Source organism: Euprymna scolopes, chromosome 6 (assembly GCF_053919585.1).
Source record: "Euprymna scolopes isolate OS-2025 chromosome 6, ASM5391958v1, whole genome shotgun sequence".
Classification (NCBI taxonomy): Eukaryota; Metazoa; Mollusca; class Cephalopoda; order Sepiida; family Sepiolidae; genus Euprymna; species Euprymna scolopes.
In genome coordinates this window covers 158115039-158125783 of record NC_136487.1, presented here as the reverse complement: position 1 = coordinate 158125783, position 10745 = coordinate 158115039, and the positions used below count along the sequence as shown (strand labels likewise).

At 28.8% G+C, this 10745-nt stretch overlaps 1 protein-coding gene across 3 annotated transcripts in view; it reads left to right on the top strand.

Moving 5' to 3' along the window:
• LOC145278088 (interstitial collagenase-like) overlaps window positions 1-10745 on the top strand; it is a 295194-nt gene that overhangs the window by 269240 nt on the left and 15209 nt on the right. Inside the window, exon 1 of one of the 3 annotated variants that reach the window (XM_080130352.1) lies at window positions 9388-9536. The exons of the other annotated variants lie outside the window; for them this stretch is intronic. Within the exon in view, the coding sequence (XP_079986478.1) occupies window positions 9411-9536 (126 nt within the window). The 5' untranslated portion in view covers window positions 9388-9410. Of the gene's footprint in view, window positions 1-9387; window positions 9537-10745 lie in introns of those variants that run through there. 3 annotated transcript variants of the gene reach the window in all.

The window sequence follows — 10745 nt, the reverse complement described above, 5'->3', positions numbered from 1 at the left end:
TTATTTGTTTGTTGTACGCGTAGTGAAAAAGTTTCAGAGGTCTGTTTTTCTCTAAGTATGAAAAGCGCATGCCAAAAAATGTGGGAACATTTGTTTCTATATTTACTTTTATATAATTTTCAATTTGAAGAATAAATCTGAAAAGGATACAAGAATCCTGACATCGAATCTGCGTATTATTAAGCTCTTAGATATTAGGCATACTATATATATATATATATATATATATATATATATATATATATATATATATATATACATATATATATATATATATATAATAGGACAACAAGAGTATGAAATGAAGACACAAAACTATATATTGGTAGATATAGAATGGATCATTTATTGAATAATGGAATACAGGCAAAATTTGGGGGATAGACGAGACTCTTTATGCCAGGGCATTTCGAAGCCTAATGCTTCTCATCAGAAGAGTAGATAAGGTGCTAGGTAGCATGGGGAAGATGCGGCGTCTAGCGTAAGGTTCATTAGGGATAAAAAAGATTAAGAGGAATTATAGAATGTTGGAAGAAGCTTTATTGAATTCTAAATAAATAAGGAGAAGCTTATTATATATAGTATGATATATAAGAATATATATGGTCTTTAACATAGTATTGAGATTAAGGAGTATATGTATTATGGTTAAATAGGGGGTGTATTGTTGCTGCGTGGTAATTTATTTTAACGGTTAGTGGGGTGTCTATTTTCTATGGGGTGGGTAATTTTGATTAATTTTGATTAGTGCCACCTAAACAGCAAATGGTGGCTATAAAATCGCTTATAATTTGAGGGGTTGGGGTATGCAAGGTTGTAAAACTGAAAGGTAATATGCGGCAATGTATTTATAAGTTTCTACTGTTATGATTTAGGGAGTATGATCATAAGTGGGCGGTCGGAGATTAGGGTGGCAATGACTATGAGTGCGTATAACTTAATGCAAAAGGTTAAGTATACATGTTGATGTTAAAGTGGGGGCGTAAGGAAACCATTGCTACTTATGAGAAATATACCAAATAATAGTAGGGTAATTATTATAGTACGAAAGATAATAGTAATAATAAAACTGAAAATAAATCAGAATTAAAATTGAATATTAAAAAATATAAAAAATAAAAATTAAAAACAAATAAATAAATAAATAAATAAATAAAATAAAAATAAAGGCAAAATTAAAAGTATTGCCTGAATTCCATTATTCAAGCTCAAATATCAGCTGACGTGATATTGTAAACAAACACAGACGGAATTTGATGGACTCCATTATCATTACTATTTATTTTATTTATTTATTTTATTCATTTTTTTCTAATTAGTTCACCGAGCAAATTATTCCTTGTAATATATATTGGTAAATAGAGGATTGATTCAATAATAATAATAATAATACATACGAAATTTGCATAAATTAAAATATCATGTTTAAGCGTATTGTACGACCGAGAAATGCCAGGCGTCCAGCTAATACTTATATATATATATATATATATATATATATATATATATATATATATATATATATATATATATATATAATTTATCGCTTTACAAGGAATAGACACACATCTTATTGTTCATTTCAAAATATTAGATCTTATTGATAACTCTTGCGCACAATTATTTCGGACCATAGCTGGTACATAGATATAAAATAGTGCTTAACTATAATTATACCAACTGGGTAGCTCATCAGCGCAATAAAAAGTGTATACAAAAAACAATTCTCAACAGCCTATAGACAATCCTCCCTTATCAACTGTTCTGTATTCACATTTTTTGTACTCCCAAGCATATAATATACATCATGTATACATGTCGTTTCCCATTCTGAATATTTTGTAGTGTTGTTAAGTAAGTAAACTTGCCTTAATTTTTGACGTTTATCTGAGTACAATCTTTTTTATACGCTTGCTTTACTCTATGTTTTATTTTTCATTTCCGAATTGTAATACTAGTCCAGGAATTAATGTAAGTTCGGCAGAAGTGTTTTATTATTCTATTTCCAATTTAAACTTGCATTAATTTCTATTAATTGAATTTCATTGTTATTATTTTTATTACTAGCGGGGGGGGCGGTTTTGCTCGGTCGTAAAATATTCTTCAATGTGATATTTTAATTTGTCTAGATTTCGTATATATTATTATAGAGTCGTGATTGCAAAAGTATTAAAATGTATTTTAATGCCATCAGCTTACATTAAACCCGAAAGCAAAATTGTAGCATTCAAAGCTAGTGACGTTACCACTGCACTAATGGGACACGCATATGAACTGATTAAAAAGAAACTAAAATGAATGTACAAAATGTATAACGATTTTTTTTTTCAATTTTGGTCCCCTTTTTTACCCCTGTTTTGTTCCTTAAACACAATTTTAACCTTAAACGGCTAAAGACCCATAAAAGAACGATACATAAAAAATCTAATCATTTGAAGTCCCAAGCGCCGCTCTCCGACTTTTAGTTTCGGAAGAGATAGATTTTGGAAATATGGAGACAGACAGACAGACAGACCGAATTTTATAGATTAGATTATATAATTAGATACTTTTATATAATTAGATACTTTTATGTATTATTTTCTGATTTAAAGCGTATTAATATTAAGCATGTATCTAAGTCTATTCTATATCGTAGAGTTTTGTTTAAATATCCTATGTTAACTTTTGATCGCTTGTAATAGTTTATCTAATTAATGCTTTAATCTCTATATTTTCTTTGTCATTACTATTTATTTATTTTTAAATATTGTAAATTCTATTTACTTCTTATTATTATTTAATCTATATTGATTCACATAGACGGTGTAACACGTTTGTTATTACAGCAATTAAGTTGTATATCAACAAAAGACTTACTGCTGCGTTAATTATACACATTCAAAACATCTATACTTAATATGAGTTAAATAAAATGTAGTTTACTTTAATCAGATAGGTTCATATCTATATTGTTCAATATGTTATACAATTTTGTACGTTTATTACGCTTCGACTATAACATAATTATAGTCAATTTTGTATTACACTATTCCACTTCCGGTTTTACTATGGTTCCTTTCATACGGTTACTTATATTTTTATGCTAAAATAAGAGTCGCTGAATAACTCATTCTCCTGTTATAGCGGTTCCATCCTCCTTCCCGAATTTGACTACTGTGCACTTTTCAACTCTCAAGAGGGTAAGAGAGAGAGAGAGAGAGAGAGAGAGAGAGAAGAGGGTGAGAGAGAGAGAAGAGGGTGAGAGAGAGAGAGAAGAGGGTGAGAGAGAGAGATAAGAGAAAGAGGTAGAATAAGGTTTTATATACACCTTAGGTTATGATGTGGGGGGAATTACCCTCTAAATGGACTGTTCTCTCCATTATATAAACCATAGACTTTTTGATCCCAGGTGTGGATTAAACACCAGAGCAACCCTCGCCTGCTCAGTGACGTTTACTACTCTTTTCAGTTGTAACCTTTTTACGTTGTTGTTCCAGTAATACATTGTTTAAACTCTATTCCATTGTTCTGTTTTCTTTGTAGCTTATTGCAAGCCATAACAGGTTATTATCCCTCATCCAAAACGTTTAATATTTTGCTATTATTTTCCATATGTATGATATTGTCGTGTATCACTGTATAGATATAGAGAGTACCCCTAGATATTATTTATCTTAGTATAATTCTGATTACTAGTATATTTATAGTAATAATTGCTATCCTCTTTCTACATACTGCATAATCACGTCGTTACACCAGTCCCTGTTAGATCACCGAAGTTAAGCAACATTAAGCGTGGTCAATACTTAAATTTGGGAACACCAGGTGCTGTATGTGCTCTCCGCTTATCTCTGCATTGTTTTCAGTTGTCCTGGACTAAAGCAAGAGAGGTGTGGTTGGAGATTGTGCAACCCTTCCCTTACACTTACTAGCCTTTTTTTCTTCTTTTTTTTTTTTTTTCGTCCGTCTCTATCTTCTGTCTTGTTTATTTTCAGTGTCTCTTGCTGCGGTAATTATCGTTTTTGTGTTCCTTATTATCTAGTTTTCTCGGTTTTGGTGTGTGTGTGTGTGTGTGTGTGTGTGTGTGTGTGTGTGTGTGTGTGTGTGTGTGTGTGTGTGTGTGTGTGTGTGTGATTCATACATACTCTCATACAAACCAGTTCTCTTCCTCCATCTTTCCTTTTTACGTAAAGTCGGTAAGCATTATCATTTGGATGTAGCGCATTGTGCATGGGGAAAAGTTTCCTAGTCTTCTGGTTGAGATGCTTCAGTTTTGTTTTGTTTTGTTTTTTTAGTCTATAAACATCCGGGAATATCTTACTAATGACACTGCGCATGTGTTTATTTCTTTTATTAAGTTTATCCTAGATAGTTTAGTTTCTAGTTTTCTTGTTTTTCTGAGGAATTGCTTTCCAATTTTCTCTTTCATTTCTGTTGGTGAGATGTTGTCTGCTTCCAAAACCCCCAAATATGTGTAGGCGTCATGTTCACCGAGATCCCTTATCTCCGCTTCTTTGAACAATTCATTACTTCCGTTGTCTCTAATACCTCCTACTTATAACTAGAATTGCGCCATTTTCTATACCGAATTCCATTCGGATATAATGGATGAAAATTCTAGTTGTGTTTATTACCATCTTAAATCCTTTTTTGTTTCTTACAACAAGTTCCAGGTCGTCCATGTACATTAGGTGGTTTGTTCTTTCGTCTGTATTAGTGAAATTGTATCCGACTTGGCATTTTCGTTGTGTATTATAAAGGGACATAACGACTATGATGAACAGTAGTGGTGATAGGAAATCTCCTTAAAAATATCTCTTTATATTTTAATTTTTGTTATGCATTGCCCTTCAGCTATCAGTTATAGTTTCTATGTTTTCATTGCTTAGCCGGTATTTATTTTTAATCCGCAAATGTTCTATGCTTTCTTGTAGTCGACCCATGCCATCGCTATATTCTGTTTCTTCTTTTTGCCTCCTTCAGGATTTTTAGTCTGCATATAATAGATCATGTGTTCCTCCTTTTGCTAGTCGCCATCCTTTCTGTTTCTTCAGAAATTAGTCCACGGTTATTAAAGATGTGGTAAATTAATTCTCTCGGTTGTGCTGTTAAGATTTCTTACATCATTAGATAGCAAGTTATAGGGTTAGGGTTAGGATTAGGGTTAGATACATCTTTCCGGCTTCTGAGTTAGCCTTTCATGTAGTATCGTGAAGTTTTTTTCAACCAATATGCGCGTATTCCGTCATGACCAGATGCTTTCCAGTTTACTATTTTTCTTAAAGTTGTCTTGAGTGTCTCCTCGTTTATTTCACTCTCTGTCCATTCTTAAATTTGCTGTAATTCTTTTTTATACCTTTCGGCTATTCCATATTTCTATTGTGATCTTGTCGCTCTTCTCATATCTGGCTCCAGTATGTTTTTTGTCGTGTTTGGTTGTTCTAATTTTCTTCTCGCCCGTTTACGTTTTATAGAACAAGAACCCAAGTTTGCCTAGCTGAGCAAACTTGAGTCCTTGTATCGGAAAAATATCCAGTAAATGAAACGTTGTTTAGTAAATTGTTATTTTTTTTTATTTTTTATTTTTATTTTATTTATTTATTTATTTATTTATTTTTTTTTTTTTGTGCATTTTCATACTCCAAACATTGATATAAATATCACTAAAACATCCGCTGGGTCATAAGCTTCATTTCGGTACCTTATTTGCCTGGGTGGGTTGCCTTTAGGCTGAGATAAACTGCGTCACACACACACGCACACACACACACACACACACACACTCAGTAAATCGAACTTACTAAGGGAGATAATAACTTCCGGTGAATACCGGAAAATATCCAGTAAATAAAATGTTGTTTAGTAAATCGTTATTTTTTCGCATGTTTTCTTTTTTTTTTTGCATTTCCATACACCAAGCATGGATATAAATATAACTAAAACATCCGCTGGATCATAAGCTTCATTTCGGCACCTTACTTACCTGCGTTGATGGATTGCCTGTAGGCTCAGATAAACCGTGTCACACACACACACACACACACACACATTAGGAAAATTTATAATAAGATTATGCTGTTTATACTGTATAGACTAATCTTCTTTCTTTTGCTTATCATTAATTTATTATGTTTTATGAAATCAAAATATTATTATTATTTTATCGTTATTATTATTATTATTTATATTATCTATATTATTATAATATGAGTATTTATAATTATTTTATAATTATTTTTACAATTATAATTACAATTTTTAATATTATTATTAATTAATATTTCTATTACTATTATTATTTTATTTTTATTATTTATTATTATTATCATTATTATTATTTTATTATTATGATTTATTTTTTAATTATAATTATTATTATTTTATTAATCTTTATCTTTATTATTATTATTATTATTATTTTAGATTTAATATTATTATCTATATTATTATTAGTGTATTATCTATTTTATTATTTTAATTATTTTATTATAATTTACTTTTATTATTATTATTATTATTTATTATAATTTGTTTATTAAAATATATTTTATTAATGTTATTTTTATTATTTTATTATTATAATTTATTTATAGTTATCTGATTGTTTATATAATTATTATCAATTTGATTATATTATTATTGTTTTATTGTTTTAAATATTATTATTACTATTATTTTATTATTAGTTTTATTATTATTATGATTATTATTTTATTATATATTTCTATTATTATTAATAATAATATTTTATTTTTGTATATAATTTTTATTATTCCATTATCAATACTTATTAATTATTATTATTATTATTATTATTATTATTATTATTATTATTATTATTATTATTATTATTGTTTCATTATTTTTAAATATTATTATTATATATTATTATTATGATTCTATTATTTTTATAAGTTATTTTATTTGTATTTTATCAAAGTTATTCGTATATTATTATGATTATTTGCTATTATTATTTCTGTTATTGTTTGATTATTATTTATATTTATTATTATTTTGTTTTTATTATGATTATTATTGTTTTATAATTATTTTATTATTTTTATAATAATTTTTTATCATTATTAATTTTATATCATTATTATATTTATCATTATTTAATCAATACTCATTATTTTATTATTATTTATTAGTAGTAGTAATTTTATTATTATGATTTTATTATTTGTTTTTATTTATTTTTATTATGTTTATTATAGTATTATTGTTTTATTATTATTATTATTATTATTATTATTATTATTATTATTATTATCCTTATGCTATTATTTATTATTATTATTTTATTAATAAAATCTTGTTTTTATTATTGTTATAAATATATTATTTTTTGTTTTTATTTTTCCTATAGTTTTTTATCATTTTTATTGATTATTATTCTCATTATTATTTTATTAATATTACTTTTATTGTCATTAATCTAAGTTTTTATGTGTATATTTTATTTATTTGTCATTATTTTATATTCATATTATTATTATTTTTATTTTTTGATGTTATTTTTTATCTTTTATTATAATTTTTTTATTATTATTATGAATAATTAAATTTTGTTTTTGATTATTATTATCATAATTATTGTGTTATTTATGTTTATTATTGTTTTTATTATTTTATTAATATTAATATTATTATCTTTATCATACTTTTATTATTATTTTATTATTTATCTTATTTTTTTAATAATATTTTATTTTTATTTTTATTATTTTTATTATTATTGTATTTAATCTTTTTATTTTATTATTTGTTTTTATAATTATGATTATAATAATTACTATTGTTATTAATTAATTTTTGTTATGAATTATTGTTATTTCATTATTTTTATTATAATTAATATTTTATTATTTATTATTATTCCATTAATATGATTTGATTTTATTATTTTTATTATTATATTATAATTTTAGTATTTATTATGATTATTTTATTATTCTTTACATTATTATTTTTTATTTGTGATAAATATTTGTCATAATTATTATTCTTATTTTTCTTATTATTATTTATTAATTCTTATATTATTATTAATTTGTTATTATTTTATTTTTATAACTTATAATTTATTTTTATTTTTATTGTTATTATTATTATTATTATTATTATTATTATTATTATTATTATATTTAATTTTCTTCTTACAACTATTTTTTTATAATATTTTCACCTTTTGTTCTTTTGAAATCGCGATCGAGCGTAATAGCACGGGTGTTGCGGTCAATTGCGCATTCAGCAGAAACGAGATGGCGTCTAGAGAAACCAGTCCGAGAAACAGGTCTTAGTGTCATAAAAAGTTCTTGTCGGCGACAATTTTAAATGTAATGCTCGTTAAAAGACAAGTCTTTACTTTGAAGCAGGAAGTCGCAAAGAAATTCCAGAAGCAAGCTATTCGAGGAAAGAGTAGAAAGTTTTTCGGCGTCTGATGATTCATACATTTAAGAGATATTCGCTAAGCATTTTTACCACAAAAAAACAGTAAGGAACACAGTCAAAATGGTGACCTCTACAGTTATGGGGTGGAATTCTGCTGTTAATAAACTCAAACAAGGTGATCGCTACTTATAGGTAAAGGCCTCTATAACTTAGAAGCAAAATTTATAGGAAAGCATCCACATTGGGGAATTGTGCAGCAAGATGTTTGTTTACATATATATCAAAATTTTTGAATGTTTGAAACGGAGTAGCAAAGAAATGCCAAAGGCAAGCTATTCGAGGAAAGAGTAGAAAGCTCGCCGCATGTGGGTTAGTCTTTTTTCCTATAACATCTTGGGAAAAATAAAAATCCCGCAGTCAAACTTGACCTCATTAACTCATTAAAACGGGCACCTGCCAAATCCAAGTAATTAAATAAATTTAAACGTGTTTTCGTTAGCATCTCGCGGTGGGGCAATAGTTAACGTCGCACGTTTTTTGTTGTTTTTTTCCACACTTTAATTTACAACTTTGCCTCAACGGTTCGGATTCGATCCTCATACTTACTTCTTTTTTTTTAACCCCCAACCCCCACCCCTGGAGTTTCCACACACATCTCCAAACACCCGGGCAACGCCAGGTACCCCTCGCTAGTTAGGAATAAAAGAAAGCAATGAATTAAATTGCATCGAAAATTTTTCAGATTCTCAAAAACGCTTAGGAAAATAAGAGAGAAATTGTTGATGCGAAACTTTTATCAGTTTGAGGTTTTTAATCAGTTTGAAAATCTGAGATTTCCTTTTAATCAGTTGAAATCATTTTTTATGAAAAATGAAGATGAAATGGAGATATGACGTCATTATCTTTTCAATGTCCAGCTGCTACAAGAATGTCTATTCAAAACACTGTATATAAATAGAAGCCAGATTTGATGACAAAGACATCATTCCATTGAAGAACTATCTTCGAAAGCACCGGGAACAAAGGGGAAAATGTTGACATTGTTTGTGGTTCTTCTTACTTGGTCCGTGGTGGCTGCAAATCCCGCATCACAATATGTAACTCCTGGCAGCGCTGAACAGGAGATAACACCAAGTTCATACGAGTTAAATGTTGACGTGAGTGAATTTTTTTATTCTTAATTTCGCTTTTTCCTACTAGAGTAGAATTGAACACAAATGAGATTTGTAATTTTTGCATGACGAGAGAGGGTATGAAGACAAATACTAAGCATTTCCATATCTGGTATCTTTTAGATGCGTACTCTATTAGTCTGTCAAGCTTTAGATTGGTCTGTCATAATTAAGCTTTAAATATTATTGCATTAAATTACGAAATATAAACAATGTTTAGGCTTAATAAACTCTATTTCACAATTTCAAATTATCATTTAAAAGATAGAAAAATAGATGTCGTATTTGCACACTGCAGTCATTTTCAAGTGAAACTTGGCATCTCAAAATTAGCCAAGAAAGGAAGACGCGTTTGATTTCCAAAACGATCCTAGGCATCAAATGAAGCGATCGAACTATCAATAAAAAAGTCCGAAACCGCACTAACAGATGGTATCGTTAATAATCTCAAAGCGATATCTAGGCTGGCCCGGACATTTCTTAAAATTGGCATGTTAGTGTTAGCACCTTTAAAACCAAGCTTTAACTACTTTCACATGCCTGGATATATCCCACTCTGCCGTAAGGACTCTGACAGACATATGCACGGGCTTTGAGTATATATTCGAAACACCCTCCCCTTGACTAGAGAAACTAAACTAGAATCGGACGATCAAGCCTTTATGTGCTTTAGACTTAACATGCAACATATCATTAACTACTTTCATTTTCTCTACCGCTCTCCCTCGACCCAGGACTGTACCCTAATAAACAAAGTCTCTGATAGCATACATACAGCACTTTCCCTCGACACTATCGCACAAGTGTATGTGTTTGGTGACTTCAATGTCCACCACAGAAACTGGCTTGGATTTTCTACTCACACAGACGCAGCTGGTATGACTACATATAACTTCTCTATATCTCATTCCCTATCACAAAGGGTTACGTTTCCAACCCGTTTCGCAGACCAGCAAGAACAACACGCATCACTTCTAGATCTGTTTCTGACCACAGTTCCCGATGACTGTGTAATTAATGCCCACAGCCCACTTGGGAACTGCGATCATGCAGTGGTAATAGTTGAAATAGCCCTAAACTTTAGAGCCAAAACTGAAGAGCCACTGCTCAAAACAACGAGTTATTATAAAAAAAGGTTGTCTGGGAAGCCATCATGGATCTCATCTTTTCACTTCCTGCTGAACAGTGTGCAAA